A 24,425-nucleotide genomic window follows, 5' to 3' on the forward strand; every position below is an offset into this window, starting at 1 on the left:
TATTTTTATTATATCATGCAATGCTGGCTCTGAGGATCAGTCTAGATTTGGCCTCCCCAGCGCATCAGCCTGCACAACTTTTGAATGAATTTTGTTTATTTATTTAAATGTTATATATTTAATAAAAGTTAATTAGTTCATTCTTTTCTGTTGAGTCCCGCTGGCATAATCGTGTTCAGCCTATTTACTTTCTTTTATTCTTCTATATGTTGCATTGTCTAATTTGAGCTGTTCTAATACTACAAACTTTATTTATGTCATGTCCCTGACTGGTGAAGTGCTGTACTATTGGTTCATTCATTTTTTTATTTCTAATTAATGAAAGGTGGTTCTGAATTCTTTTATATAAAGTAGTTCCAGTCTCTCCAACATATTTGATTTCATCACATTATATATAAATTTTAAAAATATTTTTTCTGAGCGGTGCTGACACCTGTCGCTTGTTTGTCTCCACTGCAGCACGGGAGGGCGAGGGGCGGGGCTCCGCTCTGGAAAGGCAGTTGCTTGGTTACCGTGCGAGTGACAGCGCGAGACACTTCCGGCTGCGGCTCGGGTTCAGAGAGGGAGAGCAGAGACCAAAGCCGTTGGAAGGAGCCGTAATGGCGTCAGTCCTCTCTATTTAGCAACAGGGGCAGTAGCTGTTCTTAATCCGCAAACATCGCCCTAAATATAGGCCTGATAGGCTCCCAGGGCCACTCAAAATAAACTAGAACATCTACTGCACACGAATATACTGACATTTCTGACCAATATCAAAAAACAAAGAGATAAAATACTGTATTATAAAAACGACCATGTAAACAGTATCAACCGGTTCACGTTTTCAGTTTCAGTTTTGTGAAACAATATCGCCCATTCATCATGGACTCTGGTTGTTTCTGCGTAAACAGAAGGAATTAAATACATTTCCTTTAGCCTGCAACCGGGCTACGCGATAATAAAAAGGTGTTGAGATTAGACGTTTCTTTTACAAAAAGAAAATTAAAGATCTCCATTACTGCTGCTGCTGCTAGCGGGGGGAGAAATGAGCAGGATGTAACGACTTCAATACACAGCAGTGTGCTTTCAGAAAAAAAAAAAACAACAAAACAAGATCCAATTTCAGACGCTCTATTTTTTTATTCTATTTTTTTTTCCACCTTGTAGGTCAGTGAGGGAGAGAGACCTGGAATGAATCGAGAGAAAGCATAAGCAGGCGAGAGAACGTGGGATACTGCGTGTTTTTTTTTGTTACATTCATTGTTATTTTATTTAAGATTACGATATTTTTTTTTTTTTTATGTGTGTGTTACTTTAATGTTTCGTTGTGGTTGGAGAGGCCCGGCTTTGGCAGGAGGTGCGTTACCGTGAGGAATGCCCGGTTCTGAGAGACAACATGGAAGAAAGCCGGATGGAGGCATTCCCGTTCAGTTACAACAACAGCCAAGCAACAGCGGGGCCCTTCAAACCGCGCAGCCACAACCTTCCTCGGCTACAAACATGACCAGCAAAGACGGTAAGCAGAACCTAAAGGCCTCCTTGTCTGCCTCCACAGCTAAGCACAAGCGCCACAAGTCGTCCAAGCATAACCGCCAAGCAGCGGCGCTAGACCACAGGCCCGGCACCACCACAAGCTCCGTGGCGCCCCCAGCGGTGAGTGCTATTAAACCTTTAGTGGAGTACGACGATATCAGCTCTGACTCCGACACGTTCTCCGACCCTCCGGCCAGGAGATCTGACAAGACCGGGAAAGGGGGAGGCAGCAGCGTGGAAAGTCGGGGTCACAAGCACAGGCACCCCCACAAGAAGGCCAAAGACCTGCACAAGGTAAAGGAAATAGGGGGTGGGGAGAAGAAGAAAAACAGCAAGGAGCGAGAGAAGGAGAGCGAGGGGGCCAGGGGCAAGAGCAGCAAAGACAGGTCCTCGGGCGCCAGGAAGTTTGAGGACGGGGCGACTGGTAAGCGGGGCGAGCCCGCTGTCTCCTCATCGTCCTTCGCACCAGGACAACCAGCAGGTGCCAACCCCGCTCCCTCCAAGAGCAAGGAGGGCGCCCGGGCGGCCAAGCCCCGCAAGGACAGCAAGCAGAGACGTGACAAGGGAGACTCCCGAGGCGCCTCCTCCCAAAAGGACAGGGGGGACAAGAGCCATCGCAAGAAGGGGTACAAGGGGAGCCCCCGCAGGAAGCAGAAGGGCTCCCCCAGCCCCAAACCCCGAGGCGGGGGAGCTGATGACAGCCCTGGGGCAGTAGGGGGTGGGTATGGGCAGGACAGCGAGGACAGTTACCACTACCACCACCGGAGGCAACAGAGCCCCAGCCCTCCGCCCTGCAAGGAGCCCTCCGGGAGGGGCAGCCGGCACCGCTCTTCCAGCTACGAGAGAGACAGCAGCCCTGGCTACTCCAGCAGGAGGCGCTCCCTCAGCCCCTATACCAACCGCAGGTCCTCCAGTGCCAGCCCGGTGTCGCGGTGAGTAGCAGTTCTACCAGGGGTGGGGGGCAGTAACATACTGTTCTGTTGTACCAGGGGTGGGGGGCAGTAACACACACTTCTGCTCTACTAGGGGTGGGTGGGCGAGGGAGTGCCAGGCTGTTATGGTATGGGGTAGGGGGGTGTCATGCATTGGAGTTAGCAGTCAGTTAGAATCGTGTGCATGTTTTCGTTCATCACATTGTCAGTATTGTATTGTATTGTATTGTATTGTATTGTATTGTATTTTATTGCATCAGGTATGAAAACAGCAAGTGGACGCCCAGTCTGCAGGGAGAACGCTGCTGAGGCACAGGCCTGCTTCACAGACAGCAGCTGCTCGGTGCTTTTGGAGCAGATCTCTATTTTGCAGTGCATGTTTACAATAGGACTCCTCCTGCAGACTGTGGCAATTGTATTTGGCCCCGCAGGCATCTGTGGCTCATAATAAAAACGTAGACTGGCTCAGTCTGCTGTGCAGTGCTGTGCTGGAGGAGTCTGCACAGCAGGTTACTTTTGAGCTTAATTAGGCAACACTTGAACTTCAGACACACTTGTGCAATGTTTGCAAAGGTCATCTTCAAACTAAATGCGAACTACTGCAAAGGCTGCTGCATGCGGGAGAGGCTCACAGTAAAACCTGGAATTGGAGCTCACGTCGCTGTGCAATTCTGATAAGACTCCCATTGCATAGCAGTTTGAGCCATTCCTGTTTTTACTATGTTTGGTAAGACGCACCTGAGCTTGTTACTTATATGCTGTGGCTAATCAAGCTTGTATGAAAACCTGGAATGGTGAAACTGCTATGCATTAGGAGTCTTCTTTCCACCCCTGGGATTACTTGTTAGACTTTAGCAGTCTCTCATCAGAACTAAAACTAGAAATGTGATTTTTGACCCTGATCTATCATTCGACTCTCATATTAGGAAAGTTACCAAAGTATCATTTTATCATTTGAGAAATGTAGCGAAACTTGGACCTGTTCTTTCTGTATCTGATACTGAAAGAATAAAACAGGGCTCTAAATTGGCATAAGAAAGGATAAGGCCAAAATTGCCTTTCTGCTTAAAAATTTGTAGCAGGTACCAAGGTCACAACTGTTTAAATAACTAACCTGTCATTTTTATTTGTGTTGTTAACATCCTGACAACTTTTTACACAAAAACTTTAAAGTGTGTTTCAAAGCTCTTTTCAGAATTGTTACCCACATTGTCAAACACAGCAGGAACGATCCAGGATGTGGTACGGAACAGAAAAGCCAGAGCACTTGTTGTGATTTTTTCCCCACTCTAAGACAGATCTCAAATCCCAGTGCACTAGAGCGGACATTTTGAAAAGAGCTTTGAAACAGACTTTCAATTTCTAAGTGTAAAAAGTTGTCAGGATGTTACAGGTTCGTTATTTAAACAGTTGTAGCAGCACGAGTTTAACCAATTTACTCATTAGCTTTTTAACAGTAAGTATTCATTATTATTATTGTGTTAATTGCAAAATAGTTTTTATTAATGTTGAATATTTTACATGAATGATTAATTTTGTAAATATAAATGTTAACCTAACTTTTAAATACTTACTGGTCCTGAATGTATTGGTCCTAAGCTACAACAAATCTTACAATAGCCTGTATTATTCTGCTCGGTTTAACAAGCTCAGAAATCTCGTTCCCACGTGTGTCATACAAATTGCAGAGGTGCTGTGGTGCATTGGGATGAGCTGAAAAAAACCAAAAATCCTCCATCCTAAGATGGATCCATAATGGTGATAAACACTGTAGCGTTTCCTGCTGGTTTGATTTCATAGTGGTAACAAATAAGGAATTTAAAAATAAGAGGATGACAATAAAACCTAAGCTATTGATTCGATCTTGCTAATTTCTTTGCAGAATGTGCAAGACTGTAATATTTTTTTTCTGGACTCTCTTGTGAGATGCTTGTTTTATTTGTTCCCCGCTGATGTGATTTAATTACGTCTTCATGTTATCGTTTGGACCCACGCCCTAATGCAGGCGTCTCTAGTTGCTGTAGCTGAAAGGGCACTGCAGCCACATTTGCAGCGAACAGACGTACATTTTGAGGGGCTTTGCAGCACTTCGCAGCTTGCCTTTGTTTCATCTAGATTGAGGCACATTTCCCTGGGATCCCAGAACGTGCGACGTCTCGCTTGCAGCTCTTTCAGAACACAAGGAAACACAAAACCAGGAAAAGTGAACATGTATTACTCCTGCTGTGGCCTCTTTGCACGCGCTCCCTGTGCAGTTTAGAATTGATTTTAACATTTATTTAATTTTAAAGTTATAACTTATTTCCCTGTGAAATTACTGAAAATCTTGCGTCCCAGCCATCAAATATACATTTTAACACAAAGGCTAAAACTCCAGCGATGTGCATTTGGTACGTTTTTATGAATGTTTAAACTCTATGGCATGTAGCAGTTTAAAAGATGGCTGTCTGTGTATAGATATACATATAAACACACACTTTTTTCTTTGTTATATATACTAACAGTAGACCGTTCGCATGACAACGAGACGGGATTCTAAGCACTGTTTGTTGCCTTCATCTGTGTTTTGGTACACAGCAGTTTTCCTTTTTCTCAAACTTATATATATAACACAGAAATGTCTGAAACAATGACATCATTAGTTGCGCAGAAATCCACTGAGCACCAGCTGCAGTTGTGTTAGTGCGGTTGTAATACACACACACACAGTTAGTGCGCATTAACTAACCCAAATAAATTAATAACCGCACTCGATAAGGTTTAACTAGTGCGGTTGTCGCTGCCCTTTGTAACCGAACTGTGTGTGTGTCTACAAACCGTATTGAGAGCAAAAGGTGAACTCACAACCGCATGTAGCCTGTGTGTGTACGTAGCCTTCGATCACAGGATGTGGGGCTGCTGGTTATTCCAGGGTGAATAGAAATAATACGGGAAGGAAGGTCCTTCTTGTAACGCTCCTACATCGTGGAATGCTCCAGCTTCTCTGATAGAAGGCGGCAGGACTCTTACTGTTTGCAAGTCAAGATTGAAAATGTAGTTTTCTGAAATAGCTTTTCTGTTTTACAATCTAAATTGCATTTTCTTTTTGCCGTTTTTTTTAAATTCAATTTATTACGGGTGTGTTTAAACTCTTAATTGTTCTATTAATTGTACAAACTAGCTTTTTATACAATTAAAAGCAATTTTTAAAAAAATCTCTTAATTGCTGTTTTCAACAGATTCTGCATTACTGTTTTTAAGTTAATGGTTTAATTGTACATTTGTGTGTATGTGTGACATGCTTTGGGATCTCTAAACGGATGTATTTTATTGTGACTCCCTGTGTTTTGTCTTGTACAGTGCTTTCAGATACTTTTTGTATGAAAGGCGCTATATAAAAATAAAAAAATAGAAATTTGACTTTCTCTCCCCCTGTCCCCCCCCCCCCCTCTCGCTCTCTCTCTCTCCCTCCCCCCCGCAGACGGTCGGTTCGTTCGCGCAGCCGCTCCCCGCCCCCCTTCTCCTCCTCGTCCCGTCGCTCCTCGTCTCGCTCTCACAGTAAGAAGCGCTCGTCGGGGTCTCGGAGCCGGCAGTCCAGCGTGTCGCCTCCCCCTCCTGCCCGCTTCCCCCTCAACTCCAGCCTGGGGGCTGAGCTGAGCCGCAGGAAGAGGGAACGCCAAGCCGCTGCTGCTGCTGCAGGGGCTGCCAGGGGCTCCCCGGGGCCACGGAGAGAAGAGCCCAGGGCTGCACCTGCTCCCCTGACAGCCAACGCCAAGAGAGGGCCAAGCAAGCCTCCTCCAAAACCAGCTGAGAAGCAGAGCGAGGCCGAGACCAACTCCATCACTGCGGCCGCTACTGTGGGGGTCAAACCAGAGCTGGAGGAGGTGTCCCCCCCAGACAGGAACACAGCCCCCCCCTCCGTCACTCCCACCCCAGCTCCCGAGGACCCCCCCCAGCTCCCACTCCCCTGCTCTGAGCCCCCCAGAGAGGAGAATGCCTCACTGTCTGCTCCCCCTCCTCCTCTCCCTGTCCCCCAGTTCTCCTCTCCCCCTCCCCTGCCCTCGGCCACCCCTCCGGCTCAGACCCCTCCCCTCCCCCCTCTCCCCCCTTCTCCTGCCACCCCCCTGCGCCAGCCCCCCCCTCCCCTACCTGAGTCCTTCTCCCCCAGACCCCCTCCCCCCTCCTCTTCACAAGGTAAATCTCCAGCCCCTCCCCCCTCGCGGAGCCCCGCCCAACCCCATCTCCCCACGCACCCCCTGCAACTCCACCCCAAGACCTCCACCCTGCCCCCCCTCCCCCTGCCCCCCATGCTGCTGGGAGAGAACAGCTTGGGCAGGTGAGTGCTCTTTAATATTGCGTCTTTATTCGTTGTCTATTATTCCCTGTTCGCATTAGTGCTGTGCACATGGAGTTTCATATGGAGTAAATGAGTGGAAAACAACCAAATGCTGAAGTTTTAATCTTAACTCACACTGCTACACACACGCGCGCACACTGCTACACACACACTGATACACACGCACACACACTGCGGAATTCTGTCAAAATGGCCTCTCCCTGTTCCATTCCTGTGATTCATGTAGAAATGCCAAACAAATTGTGTGTTGGGGTGGGGGTGGGGGTGGGGGTGGGGGGGGTGGAGTATATCATGTTTTCGGACGTACTTGATTTTGGTGACTTTGGTGTTTTCCCCTGTTTAACTGTAACTTGATTGAGACCATAGGTGCCTAACCCATAGATTTTGCCCTTCTGCTTTTTTTGGCTCAGTGTGTACACACTGTTCTATGTTTTGTTATGGTTTTATCTTTAAACGGTTTAAAATGTAATGAGATCAAATTTAAAAAAGGAGTCATTCAGAAGACACCAGCGGGCGAACATTGGTTTGACCCATCGTCTGCACTGCACTGTTTACAACAGCGAACGTTCACAGTGGTGTGACTGCGACAGAAGTGCATCCAATCAAACCAAGGACGAATTTGCTTGCATCGTTTAAGACGTTTTTTCAAGTCAATATTCTTATTTGTGTATAAAAAACCACAGTAGAGTCGCAGTCCTTGTTTCGCAGCCAGTGTCATCTTACTTAAAGGCACGTACCTGAAATCGTAAGGGAATGAAAGTATTGTTGCTTATATTCCTTTCCCCTTTATAAAATGAATACTATGTGAATTGGACGTACATGTAAAAGGTTTGATGAGCAACATTTCAAAAACTCTTAACTCATGTGTTATTTATCAGGTCAATCCATCGGGTAAAATGACAAGTTGTAAGTGAAGTCATTTCAGAATTTCTTCTTCTACAAAGTCAAGTTCAGATTTGCTTCTGGAAGTGGTCCAGAATGGCTCAGAATGCAGCTGAGAGCATGTGCAACCCGAGAGCTTCGGGGGGCCTAGGCGGCCCAGGGTTTTCAATTAGTTTTGAAGTATGTGGCACTTGCAGGGTCGTAGGGGGCACCGATGTCATCGAGACGCATTGCGGCGAGGGGGAGGGGGGTGTCCTGCGAAAATCTTGACAAAAAGAGATAAAAATGGTGCATTCTGACACTTTGCATGGTTTAGCAGGTGCTAGACTTGTAATGGTCTGCTTGTAGTGTGTGACAAAGTACTCCATTAGTGCAATGAAGGAGCTTTATTTCAGCCCGGCTCACAGCAAGGCAAGGATCATCAAGGCCCCTGCAATGGAAGACTGAAAAAAGAACTAATTTGCTAGAAAATCAATGAAATACTCTGATGCAAAATATTCTCTTTCATGCAACTTAAATATACCCCTACTGCTTTAAATCACACATGTTATACAGAGCAGTGTGCAAAACTTTGGGTCCACCCCACTAAAAAAAGTACCTTTGGAAGCTATAAACAAACTGGAATGTATGCAAAGTCTGCATGCTGAAGAAGCTGAGTGCACAGATAGCAGAACTATAAGAATGCAGTAAACATCCACATATAATCAACAGTAGTTTTTAAATATTGTCTTTCAGAGGTTGTCCCTTCTATTTCGTTTAATATCTTTCGATACTCTCTTGTTGTATATTGTAACGTGTAACTTGACATTATTATTTATTTAGCTGCTGCCTTTATCCAAGGGGACCCAGCTGTTTGATTATTTATTTATTTTGCTTCAATCTCAAGTAACTCAAGCTTCTGAACAAAATAAATACTGTTAACAGGAAGAAAAAAAATAGAAGGAAAAAACACTGTGGTTTAATAATGCAAATGTTTGATTTGCAACAAGTAAAAATTCAGAACCCTATCCAGACCTTACTCCAGTACCGACTGGTGTCACAGGTGTCTTGTCTTTCGTAATAATACATCAAAAGCAGTATTTGTAACCATGTGAATTTAATGAAGACAATAGACTTTGAAAGTACTGTTCTCTTTTCTTGTCGACCTGGCATAACAAAGGTACTGCTGGACACCAGCGTGGAATATGCAGTTAAACAGATTCCCACATCGAGTCAGTATTACAAAGACACAAAAAAAAAAAAAACTGTGGCGATTATCGGAAAGTATTGGATTACGGTATTAATGAAAAGTTCTGGACATTAACACACACTGCGGTAGGGATGTATCGTATTCTGACATACACTCAAACAGGGAGTAGTTAATTAAAATGTTATTTTAGATATAAATAACATATCTTTAATTAGAGCGCAACAATACACATTTACACACCTTCATATATGCCAGTTTTTTTTCATGACTTTTTAAATATACTTAAAGTAAAAATACTGTAATGCATTTGTTTGTGTGCGTATAACGTACCAAATGTGAAATAAAAAAATGACCTCAATAAAATAACTTTTCATAACAAAGATAAACTTGAACAGATCTTACAATGCCTCTTGATACCGTGTGTTGTAGTCTGACCCAAATTTATTTTTGGCCCTCGCTGTCTCTACAAACTCTCTTCCTTAGCTCTCCTGTTCCCATTCGACTTCTGCAGTCAGCTGATATTCCAGCATGCACTTCTTCTTAAAGCCTCTGTACATGACATAACTCTCCCAATATCTCATAACAAAACTGGAATACGCTTATTTATTTTATTTGGTTACACTAATATCCAGAAATATTCTATCAGTTTAGACGGTGGATCTCGCTGGTCAGCGGCTTATTTTGAAAACCCACACACTGCTACACACACACACACACGCACTGCTACATACACACACTGCTACACCTACACACACACAGAGACACTGTCATTAGCCATCTTGCATGTGTGAATGATCTTTTCTGTCCCCCCTTCTCTTGTAGCCCGAAGGAATTGCCCCCCCATCGCTCTCACAGGAAGGAGAAGGAGGGTCGAACCCGGCACCTGCTGACTGACCTTCCCCTCCCACCCTCCCTGCCAGGGGGGGACACTTCACCCCCCCAGTCTCCTGCCCAGAAGACCCCCCCACAGCCACAGTCTGCCTTCAAGAAGAGACCAAAGTGAGTCCCGTTGCTAGACCTGCACCACACAAGGGATCTGCAGAGTTTGGAGTGGAAATGTTTTCCGAGCGTTTCTGATCGCTGCCGAGGGCAGGCGTGTCTGCTCCAGACAGCAGGATGTGTGCCGTGTTACCAAGTCAATATTTATTCAAGAGTTTTTTTTCCATGGGCACATAATTGCTGTACACATATAATCTCGTCCACATTAATCTTGCAGCACATTATAAAACAAAAGTAACAGCAGGCTGCTTCCGATGGCTTCTCTGATTGGTTACAGAAATTCCAGGTCTGTGAAAGCTAAACGTTTCCCATGTGTTTACACCAGGTTCTGCTGCCCGCGCTACGGGGAGAGGAAGCAGACGCAGAGCGACTGGGGGAAGCGCTGCGTCGACAAGTTCGACATCATTGGCATCATCGGAGAGGGAACCTACGGTCAGGTGTACAAGGCGAAGGACAAGGACACAGGTGAGCCGGACTTGTGTTCCAGTAGCTGCATGGGTTACCAATCTGAGATCTGTTGCTGTAATGGTCAAGGACTCTGTCTAGTGGGATCTGGGATTGAATATTTATATTATAAATAGCGCTTCTGTTTTTCGGTTTTTATTGTCATTTTTCAGTGCTTATTTGTTTTTAGCTGTTTTTTTCTGTCATAATGTACAGTAGTAACTTGACAGTACTTGCACACTTCAGTTCCCTTCTCTCCTTTGCTGTCTACCACAACTAAACCCTTACAGTCACAAGCACATTCTTCTGGGGTTTTTGTGTGTATGGGGAAAGGGGTGGTCAACGTGAATTGAGTAACCATTTCCAGTGGTTTTTCTGGTGTTTATTGGCTATACACTGATTTCTTTTTTTGTATGGGGCGGGGGGTTATCGGTTTTTATTGGTTAAAACCGAAAATCAGAAGACCTAATTACAGATTAATTTGTGGTGATGACCCAGTAGCGGTGGGTGATGTACCTCATATAATGATATATAGCAATGATATTTGAGTATTATTATTATTATTATTATTATTATTATTATTATTATTATTTATTCCTTTGCAGATGCCCTTATCCAGGGCGACTCACAATTGTTGCAAGATATCACATTATTTTTACATACAATTACCCATTTTATACAATTGAGTTTTTACTGCAGGAGTGTCCCCTACCTGGGATTGAACCCACGACCCTCTGGTCAAGAGTCCAGAGCCCTAACCACTACTCCACACTGCTGCCTGAGATGTTCAAAATGAGATAAATAAATTATATATATATACTGATGCACAAAAGAAACGCAACACTGGGGTCTAATGGATTTAATCAAATATTTTAAACATAGATGTCAAACAAAATTACAGAAAATGTGAACAAAAAATACAAAGAATCATAAGTTTCATTATGAAACGTGACACACTGTCAAAATGAAAACATTACAAACTTAGTATTGGGTATGACCTCCCAGAGCATTAACACAGTCCTGGCAGCGTTGACGTAAAGACCTGATCAGCCTCTGGATAGATTGCTGTGGGATGTTCCTCCACTCTTCCTGTGCAGCTGCAGCCAGCTGGCAAAGGTTGGCTGGTCACGGTTGTCTCCTGTGGATGGCGCTGGCGGGTTGGTCCCACAGATGTTCTATTGGACTCAGATCAGGAGACAAAGCTGGCCACGGCAAGACCTCGACATTGTTTTCTTGAAGTCGTGCAATTGTAATCCTAGCACTGTGTGGTCTTGCATTGTCCTGCTGGAAAATCCACACTTCCGGATTGGCTTGCAGGAACGGAAAAACTGTTGCCTCAAGGACTTGCACACCTTTGCCGTGGACTATATGTATATACACAAACTACGTTTATTAACTTACAATAACAGAAATGTTGGGCAAGTAAATATAGTTTCATATTCAATATTAAAAACAAGTCATTTTTAATATAGCTAGTGTAACGCGGCGCACCCTAGGGCAAGTGACAGCGAAACACCACAAGGCATTTGGTCTGCAGGCTGCTGTACTACAACAGAATATAACACTAGTTTAACAAACTCATTTCAATTAACCTTGTTAAACGCTTAATGTGACGCCTGATTGATTAAGTGGTTGGCTTGACATTTCAAGAAAATGAGTTCTGTAATTACAAATTGAACGTGTACTGTAATACAAATATGAATCTGTACTACCTGTTGACCTCCCTATGACGTTCAAATGGATCGCGCCGAAGTTTAGTACTTTCACTTCGCGTCATGCACAAGATAAGGGTTGACAAACAAAAAAAGGAACAATATGTTTATTTGCGACCGATTGGATTTTATCGTAATTAAAAAATAACGGTATATCGCCCAACCCTCCGAGCCAGTCTCTTATGTTATATGAATGTCTTCTTGTGAGCACTTTCACTCTCTCTGTTTGTTCAGGGGAGCTGGTGGGGTGACTCTCTGTGTTTGTGTTCAGGGGAGGTGGTGGGGTGACTCTCTGTCTGTGTTTGTGTTCAGGGGAGCTGGTGGGGTGACATTCACACTCTCTATCTCTGTCTGTCTCTCGCTTTGTGTTCAGGGGAGCTGGTGGCCCTGAAGAAGGTGCGTCTCGACAATGAGAAGGAGGGGTTCCCCATCACCGCGATCCGAGAGATCAAGATTCTGCGGCAACTCAACCACCGCAGCGTGGTCAACATGAAGGAGATTGTGACGGACAAGCAGGATGCGCTGGACTTCAAGAATGACAGAGGTCAGGATCGGAGTCCGGGGGGATTGGGGGATTGGGAGGGTGAAGGCTTCTGCTAACTCCCTCTGCCGTCTTTGCTTGTATGCAATGCTACACAGTGTTTTAGTGTTGTGGGTGTGTCAGCCTCTCTCTTTACGTGTCCTCAGGTGCGTTCTACCTGGTGTTCGAGTACATGGATCACGACCTGATGGGCCTGCTGGAGTCGGGGCTGGTGCAGTTCTCAGAGGAACACATCAAGAGCTTCATGAGGCAGCTGCTGGAGGGGCTGGAGTACTGCCACAAGAAGAGCTTCCTGCACAGAGACATCAAGTGCTCCAATATACTGCTGAACAACAGGTACTGAGAGAGGGGAAGGGGAGTGTGAGTGTGTGTGTGTGTGCGAGAGGTAGGGAGAGGGGCTGTGTGTGTGTGTGTGTGTGAGAGAGAGGGGCTGTGTGTGTGGGAGTGTGTGTGTGAGGGACAGGGGCTGTGTGTGGGAGAGGTTGTGTGAGAGAGAGAGAGAGTGGCTGTGTGGGAGAGGTTTAACGTTGGAGTTTAACTGTTGCCTTTTGTGTCGTTTCAGCGGACAGATTAAACTGGCAGATTTCGGTCTGGCTCGACTCTACAACTCGGAGGAAAGGTGAGATAATCGCTCCTATTATCGATTCTTGGTCTCGTGTCGTACACCCAGAGCGAGACCGCTGTGTGCAGCAGTGTGTGTCTTGCTCTGGGGTTTCCTGTCCCCCTGAGTGGCCATTTCTCTGACTTCCTGTCTGTGCGTCCCCTTCCTCAGCCGTCCCTACACCAACAAGGTGATCACGCTGTGGTACCGGCCGCCCGAGCTGCTGCTGGGAGAGGAGCGCTACACTCCAGCCATCGACGTGTGGAGCTGCGGGTGAGTCTGGATCAACCTTGTGCCCAGACTGAAAGGAGTGCCAAACAAGGGGTTCAAATCCTGTCTGTCTGTCTCTCCGCAGCTGCATTCTCGGGGAGCTGTTTACCAAGAAGCCTATCTTCCAGGCCAATCAGGAACTGGCTCAGCTGGAGCTCATCAGGTACTCCCTAGACCCTGTGCCTGTCCAGTAGACAGGCAGCTCTAACAGTGTGCCACTGGCACTTTGTTAAAAACATTTCAATAGCAATACTTCCAACACTGATATTACAGTAACTAACGCAGTGGCTCTTACTGAAATTATGATGGAGTTTATATGCACCGTAGTTTTTTGACAGGAGGGTGTGTTTGGTTTGTCACATGCCTAACCCAGCCTCCCCCTCTCTCCAGTCGGCTGTGTGGCAGCCCCTGCCCGGCGGCCTGGCCCGATGTCATCAAGCTGCCCTACTTCAACACCATGAAGCCCAAGAAGCAGTACCGGCGCCGACTGCGCGAGGAGTTCGCATTGTGAGTGGAGCGTCTCTGCGGGTCTCTGTCTCACTGGTCCTCGCTTCATCCCTCCGTCCCTCCGTCTCACTGCTCTCCTTCACTGTCTGTCTCTGTATGTGTGTGTGTGTTTGTCTCTCTCTCTCTCTCTCTGTCTGTCTCTCTCTCTCTCTCAGAAGAGGCTTTTATTGGCATGACAATAAGTTCAGTTTTGCCAAAGCATTTAAACAATAAACATCAACACAACTCAATACAGACAACCCCTGTACCCCCCTCCTCCGTCCCCCCCCCCCCCCATCTTTACAGTAACACAAGAGCAGTTGTGCCTGGTCCCAGTGCAGAGTGGCAGGCAGCTACATACTGTGCAGCTAGTTCTGCTGTCTGCTGCCCCTCTGCTAATGGGCAGTGTAACAGGAAGTGCAGCTCTGTCTCAACCTCTCCGGTTCACAGTGACAGCACATCCGGTTTTCTCTGGCGCTCCAGGGTTTATGTCTGCCAGTTTCAATGGCCAGCCTGTGGTCACTGAGTCTGTACTATCAGGATTTGCTTCAGTTTTGTGTCAGGGTGAAGTCTCTTTTTATGGCCCGATGGCACTGTAGTTTATTCTGTGTTTCACAGTGGTCACTGATGAGTCGACTGATGCCCAAGGTCAGTATGGGTTACACGTTTTGACCTAAATGGTGAACATGCATCTGACGTACTAGAACTGAAAGCTGATACACTTTACCTACTGGCTGTTAATTACAACACTGTTTCACAAGCTATTGTAAAGTGCTTGAATAACTTTGACTATAATGATGATAATCTGCACGCCATGATTTATAAAAAACATTCTGTGAAATACGATAATTCACCTGTGACGCTGCCGTGAATTTTAAAGAAAATTTCCGCGATTCACAGGGCCTTGCACGTAAGTTGTGGCAAGCGTCATTGTTTTCAGCACCTTGATAAAATCTTCTGTGCAGGTTATGTCTGTTTCGTGAGGGAAGGAGAGAGCGAGCGAGACGGACAGTGAGGGAGGGAGGGAGTCTGATATCTTTTTTCACTTTTTCAAATTTCTTTTGAGAGTAATGTGGCATATACTGCTGGCTGCTGCTCTAAAAAACCTTTCAGCCGTATCAAAGGCACTGTTCCACCTGGTAACATTGTTTTTCAGCTTGTGTTCTGGGAGGGCAAGCACTTTTTTGCTTCTCTTTCAGCATGTTACTTGCTGTTGTGCTTCCTCTGAAGAAATTTACAATTCGCTTAACTCAGCAAGCGAGCCACAGAAGGTATTTTCAGTGCACGCTGAGATGCCAAATTCAAAGTATGAGCAAAACACTTCATGTGTGTCATATTAGCTTCACGAGGCATTATCATTCACTGTTGCAGGGTTCTTGTCTGCAATGCTCCATTCTTTGATAGCTGATTTTAGCAGATCTGCAATATTCTCACCGGTATGGCTTTCCAGTAAAGCCCTTGTCTGGAGAACCATTCAAGACCAGTGTCCAGTCCGCGGATATGTGGTGACGGGTAACTGTCACGTATGATTCTGTGGCTTGTGACGTCCAGCTATCCCCTCTGCCCATTTAACATGCCGGTGTAAATCAGCAACAGCAGTTTCTTGGCTCCAAAGTATTTATTTATCATATTTCGTAAACCTTTTTTCCATACTATAGTAGAGACGCAAATCCTTGCAAATGCACTGTGGTCCGGGTTACATTTTTAGCTCGCACTGATGTTGCAGATCATTTTGAATGACTACAGTTTTCTAGCGTAGGCTGTGCAGAACGAGTGCTCGTACTTTCCTTTGCCGTTGCCATCTGTAACTGCGATGATGATGATGGTGTGCCGTCAGTCTGATGGTAGCGTTTTAAGTGACTCAGATTGGTTGTGTTGCCTGAATACTTGCATGTTGTACGCACAGCTCGAGTCTTATCAAGAACTTGAGGCGAGTCCTTGACGCATCTAAAACCGAAATGAATCTAGACTGTAGGTTTAACAGAATGGAGCAGGTCGAGTGTCCCCACCTGGAATTGAACCCACGAACCTCCGGTCAAGAGTCCAGAGCCCTAACCACTACTCCACACTGCTGCCCTGTTCTATCAAATTTATATGCACATAAACAAAACAAACACAATATGGGTCACTGTATCGATAATCGTATCGTCAAGAAAAGTCTTGTGTGTATCGCTGTATTGGCACACCCCTACTGTAGAATCATTTTTGTAATTTCTAGGTGTAATGATTCAGTTGGGCTTTTGTCCCATTTTTTTGTGGTCTGGGTTTGTGTAATCCCCATACTTCACTGCTATAGAGAATAATCGCTTCAATAATACTGCCAGTAATTGAGCCACATTTTTACTGGTGCTTTAATTTTGTAAAGTTGATTCTTCATGGCGTAGAAAGCCCTTCATACCTTGTCTTCTAATGCTTTTATAGCCAGGTTAAAGCTCCCTGACGCACTGATGGTCAGACCCAGGTATGTATAGCTGGTGCTGTGCTCCAGTGTGGTGTTGCCAGAGTGACACAGTACCTGTTTCCCTGAGATCTGGCTTTCTTCTGGAAGACCATAACTCTGGTCTTGTCCAAGTTTACTGCCAGTGCCCAGTTCTGACAGTACTGCTCTAGCAGTGACAGGCTGTGCTGCAGACAATGTCTGTGTTGTGTAGAGTGAGGCCAGGGACTGCAGACTGTTCCAGCACTGGCCAGCTCGTTGATATAGATGTGGAACAGTGTTGGGCTCAGACTGCAGCCCTGTCTCACTCCACGCCCCTGTGTGAAGAATTCTGTTGTTTTGTTACCATTTATTTTCTGAATACATTGACTTTACAATGTCATATACTTTTCCACCTACACCACTTTGAAGAAGTTTAAAGAATAGTCCTTTCTGCCAAATTGAATCAAATGCCTTTTTAAAATCAATACAGCAGGCCAATTAGTTTGGTGGACGTGTTTGTTTATTAGGATGTTTCGGGTCTAAATTGTCTGACTCTTACTCAGGAAACTGCTCTGTAAGGAAGGCCAGTATTCGGGCATTAGTAAGGCAGAATGTCTCTCTACCTCCCTCCCTCTCTGTCTGTCTCGCGTTCTCTCTCCTTCCCTCACTGTCTGTCTTGCGCTCTCTCCCTCACTCTCTCTCTCTCTCTCTCTCTCTCTCTCTCTCTCTCTCTCTCTCACTATCTCTGTCTCTCTCTGTCCAGTATCCCCAGCCCTGCTCTGGACCTGCTGGACCGCATGCTGACCCTTGACCCCGGGCGGCGCTGCACAGCGGAGCAGGCCCTGCAGAGCGACTTCCTGAGCAACGTGGAGCCGAGCAAGATGAGCCCCCCCGAGTGAGTGCAAGGCTGAGCCTGTGTGTGTTTCATTGTGCAGTGCATTACAGTACAGTACACAGCATTCACGCCTCTCCCTCCCCCCAGCCTCCCTCACTGGCAGGATTGCCACGAACTCTGGAGTAAGAAGCGCCGGCGGCAGAGACAGAGTGGGGTGGCCGAGGATGTGCCTGTCAACAAACTGCCCCGCAAGGACCCGGCGCCCCCCCCCGCGGGCAAAGAGAACAGCCGCGCCCTCCCCAGCCCCGCGGGCACGCAGCCCCCCGGCCCCCCCTCCAGACAGGGCCCCCCCGCGGAGGAGCTGCCCAGAGGGTCCGCCACGCTGAGAGGTGCGGTGCAGTGGTGTTCATTCAGGGGGTCTGTAACCTTGTACAGTCCTGTTAAAATCTCTCCAAAACTGAGCCTCCTGTCGCTGTGGTTTGCAGAGTGCTAACCCTGTCTCCCTCTCCCTCTTCTCTGCACATGTCTGGGGAAGCGGTGGTTAACCCCTTGCTAACCGTGCCTTTCTCCTCTGCAGGTCTCGGTGAGGCCGCAGAGCAGCTCAATCAGAACGAGATGGCCGTGCTGCTCAATCTGCTCCAGAGGCAGACGGATCTCAGCCTGCCCCAGATGGCTCAGCTGCTGAACGTGGGTTCGAACCCGGAGACGCAGCAGCAGCTGGAATCTCTGACCCAATCGCTGTCCGCGCTGACAGAGGCGTCCAATCAGCAGCGAGGGTACCAGAAGGAGGAGGAGCCTGCCTCTGCAGAAACTGTTGCAGCACAGCCTCGTCCCCCCGAGCCCGCCCCATTGGCCGACCTGCCTGCCAGTCAGGAGGACCTGCCCAATCTGCTGGCTCTGCTGCTGGGGCAGCTCATCAAGCCACAGGAAGGGGCGGAGCAAGCAGACGAGAGCAACGGCGTCCAATCAGAGGAGCCGCTGGCAGCCAGCAGCAACGAACGCAAAGGCAAGTGCAACAATGCCCCCGGTCTGTATTGGGGTTTGACCCACTCTGTACATGTTGGTGTGTCGCGAGAATTGGTGTTTTAGATACCCAATCCAAGGTCATTCATTACCGTGTGTAATGGTGTAATTCAGTTAGCACTGTTGGTTACAAAGTTGTCCAAACAAGCTCATGGTCGCAAAGACTACGCGGTGATCTGATTCAAGCATTCAAAATCCTAAAAGGTATAGACAATGTTGACCCAGGGGACTTTTTTGACCTGAAAAAAGAAACAAGGACCAGGGGTCACAAATGGAGATTTGATAAAGGGGCATTCAGAACAGAAAATAGGAGGCATTTTTTTACACAGAGAATTGTGAGGGTCTGCAACCAACTCCACAGTAATGTTGTTGAAGCTGACACCCTGGGATCCTTCAAGAAGCTGCTTGATGAGATTCTGGGATCCATAAGCTACTAACAACCAAACGAGCAAGATGGGCTGAATGGCCTCGTCTCGTTTGTAAACTTTCTTATGTTCTTAAAAGTTGTGAGTAAAATATGGAACAAAAGTAGAAAAGAAGTTTAATATCAAAATAGCATAAATCAGCACATTAATGTCAGTAGGCAATAATAATAATCAGATAATCCCTTTTCTTCAGTGCAAATGACAATTACATGTGAATTACAGGTCAGTAAATATAATACGAATATGCCAGCAGACTAACTAACTACTGGAGTAAATACATTAATACAAAATGGATTCTAATTAACAGGATATTGTGAAATTGTAATTAGTTCTTTAATCGGAATCACTGCTCAACACCCATTCATTTGTTCCTTTAAGAAATAAGATTCAGCTCCCCTTATCAGATTCATAACCGCCTTGTCATGAAAGATTAAAACTAGCCTTTCTTTTGTAAGAAAACAATATAACTAGTGCTTCTGATTTTTGTTTTGAATGGATAAAAAACGATAAAACACCCCCGATTGGGGGGGGTGAAATCAGTATATAGCCAGTAAACACCGGTGATTAATCAGTTCACGTTGAACACCCCTTTTCCATTAAAAAAAATAAAATCTTTCCCAGTGCAGCTGGGCAGTGTCCGTCCTTCCTGCCTTGTATCTCTCATTGATTTGTTCTGAATACTTTGAACCCGCCCCAACTACCGACTGGCAGCACATTCCTACATTTCTATTGGAGACTCCGCTTGCGTATTGCAGTTAAGATACGGAGGATTTAAAATAATTGCAAATTGGGGCGACATGTAAAAAAATGCTGTCTCCACAAAAACCCCAGAAGAATGTGCTTGTGACCGTAAGGGTTTCGTTATGTTACTACTGTACATTTTGACAGAAAAAAAACCCCAAGCGTTTTGGAAAGTAACCGAAAACACTCATTTCATACAGTAAATAAAAAGCGAAAACCCTGAAAAAAAACGATTTACATAAGCTCAAAAATAGCTAAAAATAAATAAGCGCCGAAAAATGGAATTAATAAAAACCGGAAAACAGAAGCCGCAATATAACACCCCCCTCCCCCTTTACATCACACAACTAACAACTTTTCTGCAAATACTTTACATTCCCCAATTATAGTTCCTGTAATTTTTGACTTTCGTTTAATTGGAGGAAATGGTTCAGTGTGTGGTGACTTGCAGAGCGGTGTCCATCTTCAGACTTCTTTTAACAAAAGCAGAAATTCTTCCAGTAAAATTGACCGATTCCTGGTAGGTCAATTGAGTCTTTCTCATTAGTGGTCCTCTTCTTTAATGCCTAGCCCAGGTAGTGAAGTTCTTTGTATTTTAAGTCGGCTTTCCTTCAGTTGTAATTGAATCACTCTGGGTGCTTTCTTGGTGTTGTTTGAAGCGGACAGGCCCAGTTAGTCATATACTGCTGGTCTTTTTTTCTGATTGCAACAAATATTAATTTATTGTATGTTTTCTAGATCTTATTAGAGCTGTTGGTTAAAGGTGTAAGTTAATTGCTGCCTTCCATTTTCTCACTCCTTTCATGAGCGTTTTCTGGTTGATATTAACAGCGGTTAGTTCCAGATGTTATAGCCTGCTCTTCTCCTTTGACTGACCTTAAAAAAACACCTCACTGAAGCAAGACAGGTTCTCTTAAGCTTGAAGTTTTTTTCAGACTTAAAATACCTCTCAGTACTCGCAAACACATTTGCAGAATCAATACAATTATAAATAAGTTTAAAACACAAAGGACAAAAGGGAGACGAGGCCAGCTGCCTCCAGGTGTATTAACAGTTTCCTTTCCTGTCCGACATCATCAAAAAGACGTCAAGCGCAGGTCACTAGGCGTTTTTTTTCTCCGGACAAAACCGAGAAAAGCGGAGGCGGATCTGAGCAATACGCATCGTCCCTGCACCACAGACCTAAACAGACAAGATAGCTGCTTCCGCATCCAGCGCTCAAAGAATATCACGGACATTCGCAGAGCTTTGAGATGTTATAGTAATAAAATAACGACTTGGATAGCATTATTGAGGAGGTGATAAAACGAGTGATCAGGAGATGATTTATCAGTATGCACTACTATGAAGAGATATGTTATAAATACAGCGAACAAGGAGTGGGGCGGGGCTGGAGATGCAGTACTGAGTGTCCTGTTGATGTGCAGTGCCTGTTAAACCTGTTTTACTGTGAATAAAATTATTTTTTAGCAGAGCGTGTAAAATAAACAGCTCGTGTGAAAGTAAATTGGACCTGACGCGCCTGACAGGCGCTGAATAAATGGACCGCAAAGGGTTAAGACACTGGATATTTATTGTTCTAAAACCCATTTTTGTTTTTTTTGTTTTTTTTCCCGTGCAGAGTCGGGTGTCGGCCGACGGAAGGCACCGGGTTCAAGTCCGGGTATGGTGCCCCCTGAGAAGAGGCCCCCGGAACCCCCAGGGCCCCCTCCCCTTCCCTCCAGTGAGGCCGATGGGGAGCTCCCAGTCTCCCAGGACCTGAACCCAGCGGTGGCCGCGGCCCTGCTGCAGCTCATCACACAACAGGAGGCGGGGCCAGGCCAGGAGAGGGTGGGGCCAAGGGGGCGGGGGGAGGAGCCCCAGCACAGGAGGGTAGAGTCGCACAGAGGGGCGCGCTCCTCCAGCCAGCAGAGAGCAGCGCAGCCAGCCTGGAATAGCACTGCGGGCGGGGGTCATCCCTCCGAGCCCCCCCCTCCTGACAGAGCCCCCCCCGAGCCAGACCCCTCCTCTGGGAAGGCACTGCTGGCTCCCCCCTGCTCCACGCAGTTCCCTGGGGATCAGGACCTGCGGTTTAGCCGTGGCGGGCCCCTAGGGAAGCAGCATGCTGAACCAGGGGCCACAGAGCACAGCAATTCTGGAGGGGGCTCGGAGTGGGAGTCCAACAAGGGGTACAGGGGAGCTGGCCGCGCAAAGCCCAGGGGAGGCAGGGGGAAAGGGGTGCCCTACTAAACCCCAATCCCCCATGCAGTGACAGGATAGGGGCCTCACTCACTGCTTCTCCAAAACCGATACCCCATTCAGGAGATGGGAGGGAGGCAAGTGAGCCTTAACTGAAACCCTGGCTGGGGCCCCTTCTTGTGTGAACCCAAACACCCCCGCACACATGGAGGGGGGGAGGCACCCTCATACTGTATTTAGGGGACTCGGAAGGGTATTTTTTGGGCTTTTTTTTTTTTTTTGGTTGCCCCTTCCATGGAGGGTTGAACTGCAGGACTGTCAGTCTGGGAGGTTGTGGAATTTCCTGTGGAATTTCCTGTGGAATTGAAAGTGCAGGACTGATGGGCTGAACAGTGGAGCAGCAATTCCAGGGGGTGGGTGACCTGCTGTTTTCAGATATTATAGAGTGTGGTTGTCGAGGGGACCTGTGGATTGAATGGATCAGAATGTGTGACGCGGTGCACACAGCAACACACTAGCTAGCTGACGTGATGGAGAACGCTCGCTGGACTTAATGTGAAGTATTGAATTATATGTGAGAAGCAACATCTAACAAGTGAAGAAATGAATTAACAAGAGGGTGCTGCTGAAGTTTTAAAGACCTGCGGCCCCTGACCTTGTGCCTCGTGCTCCTCTTTCAGTGCCCCCCAAATTGACCTTGCCCCCGAGGGGAGGGGGGCTGTAAGAGGAATGCACCACTTTGATTTTTTTGTTAGTTTTTTAAGCAAAGCTTTTTTTTTGTCAGACTGTGCAACATTGATTTAGAGATCCACAATGTTGCAGCACTCAGACTGACTCTCTATTTCGGGACTGAGCGTAGCGATTCCTGTGGGGCTGCTGTCTGTGTCTTGTATCTCTGTGGAACATGAATCACCCCCTCCTGTGCTGGAGACGGGCTTCAAGCTGGATTGCAATCTCTCTAACTCGCTTTCTCCTGGGAGCTGAAATCTCCATGGCAACAGTGGCAGTGTTTTTCTAACTCGCTGGCTATGTGACCCCTGTGCTTTTAGCTGACAGTGCAGACTGCAGCCCACCCAGGCGTGCAGAGGGGAGGCTGTTGTGAAACTGGCACCATTGTGGATCCAGAAGGGCATCGGCGCTGTGCAGGAACCGAGAGAGCGACTGGGTCAAAATGGCAGACATAGGAATGCAGCTTCACCACACCCTTCTTTACTCTCTCAACACACACCCCCTCTTCTCTGAAACTGCATCAAGCGATCGCACACAGCGCCCTCTAGCGTTTAGGCTGTTGTACCTCAAGGAATTCAGTGTTTCAGTTTAAACTATCCTGAAATAAACCTTTGTTTGAAAGCTTTAAATATAAATTGTCTTCCACTTAGTGTCATTTATTTGTCGCCCCCCCCCCCCCCCCCAAATCCTGGCTAAGTTCTGTTCTCCAGCGCTCAATAACAGGAGCTGAAATAAATGGGTACTGATGGTATATTTTCTGCTTGCTCAATGTTTAGCAATGTAGAATTAATCACACAATGTTTTGCTTTTTCTTTGGTTTCTGGAAGTTGGTCCCAATATCGGACTACAGCTTGGTAGGGTGACATTGTACAGTGAGCTTCTATGCAGCCCTCGTGTTTGCTTCCGGACTCTGCTTTGAGCCACAATGTGAAAAATCAAAACAAATTTCCATCCAGCTCTTCAGGGCGAGTTTAGTGGACCTGGTGGGTGCGGAGGCAGATTGCTGGGGCTCACAGCAGTGTGCAGACAGCGAGCTCAGCATGCTGTGTGATCCGCAGCACATACAACTTGAGTTCAGTTTCATTGCTTTGTAATTTTAAAGACTACAGTTTTTGTTCCTCTGGCACTGGGATGAAAGGAACCCCTTTGGGCTGTGCCTGTGTCTTGTACAGATATTTTGTAATATATAAAAATGTCTTTTTTCGGTTTTTTTTTTGTTTATTAAATGCAATCTGAAAGTTAGAAACACACACAGTGTTTGTCTCATGATTTCTTTTTTTCTGATGAGTAAAAGCTACACTTCCAATGTTTTGTTTGTTTTTTTTATTTAATATGCAACTTGCTAAAGAAAGAGCAGCAGAAGTCAAACAGTAAACAATGTCTTTTTTTGTCATGAAATGAATGTAAAAAATAATTGTGAAGTAAATACTGTAAGATATATTTAGCCAGTGATTGTCCAGTTCATTTATTCAGTACTGATCTGGCTTCAAAAACCCTGGTTGGCACGAATCTCAGGCTACCTTAATCAGGGTCTGTGTTAGCCTAGCTCGCTGTGTAGGGGTGCTGAACTGCAGTGTGGACGGCTGTGGGTTTAAGTATCTTGGGTGTTGGAGGAAAGTGGAAGGTTGGGTGTTTCTGGTTGGGGTGAATCAGCTCCTGTTTCCTGAGGCTTCACAGATTGCTCCAGATTAAGGGGGGTAGGGGGCTCACCAGATGGTGATTCTCCGAAACAGTACTGCAGACATTAACCCCTTACATTCCCTCATGGCCTACATAAGGCACCAAACGGACTGCAGATCATGCAGTGCTCAAGTTAGTGCTGCTTAATCTAGTGTTCATTTAGTCTGAGACTTCAGTGAAACGAGCGTCGCTGGTTCTGTCTCTGAGTTGGGGGGCACTGGGGGTCTTCTTTGCAGTATTCCAGTGTGCCCTGGGGAGAGGGAATTCCGGGGCTGCATTTCAGGCTTCGGGGAGCAGGATCCAGCCCAGCCCAGGGGTCCTGCAGCATCGATGGTTTGTAGAACTTGCACACATCCTCTGAATCCCTGCTGTACCTTCCTCTGGAGCCCCGAGAGTGGTGAGGTCTGGGGGAGCCCTGCAAACAGCGGAGAAGAGCGTCAAAACACTGGACGGCAGACACAGCGGTCACAGTTACTGTATTACATTAATCT

At 46.4% G+C, this 24,425-nt stretch overlaps 1 protein-coding gene across 1 annotated transcript; it reads left to right on the forward strand.

Moving 5' to 3' along the window:
- The first annotated feature begins 431 nt into the window (after window positions 1–431).
- On the forward strand, window positions 432–23,504 carry LOC117435048 (cyclin-dependent kinase 12-like). The gene is made up of 14 exons (XM_034057936.3): window positions 432–2,444; window positions 5,905–6,759; window positions 9,674–9,850; window positions 10,176–10,315; window positions 12,380–12,550; window positions 12,694–12,883; window positions 13,110–13,166; window positions 13,320–13,421; window positions 13,504–13,581; window positions 13,809–13,925; window positions 17,087–17,218; window positions 17,306–17,547; window positions 17,736–18,164; window positions 20,969–23,504. Exons 1-14 carry the CDS (start codon window positions 1,354–1,356, stop codon window positions 21,574–21,576), a joined length of 4,389 nt encoding a protein of 1,462 aa, XP_033913827.1. The 5' UTR covers window positions 432–1,353; the 3' UTR covers window positions 21,577–23,504.
- Window positions 23,505–24,425: the final 921 nt, after the last annotated feature.

Source organism: Acipenser ruthenus, chromosome 28, assembly GCF_902713425.1.
Source record: "Acipenser ruthenus chromosome 28, fAciRut3.2 maternal haplotype, whole genome shotgun sequence".
In the NCBI taxonomy this organism is placed as follows: Eukaryota; Metazoa; Chordata; class Actinopteri; order Acipenseriformes; family Acipenseridae; genus Acipenser; species Acipenser ruthenus.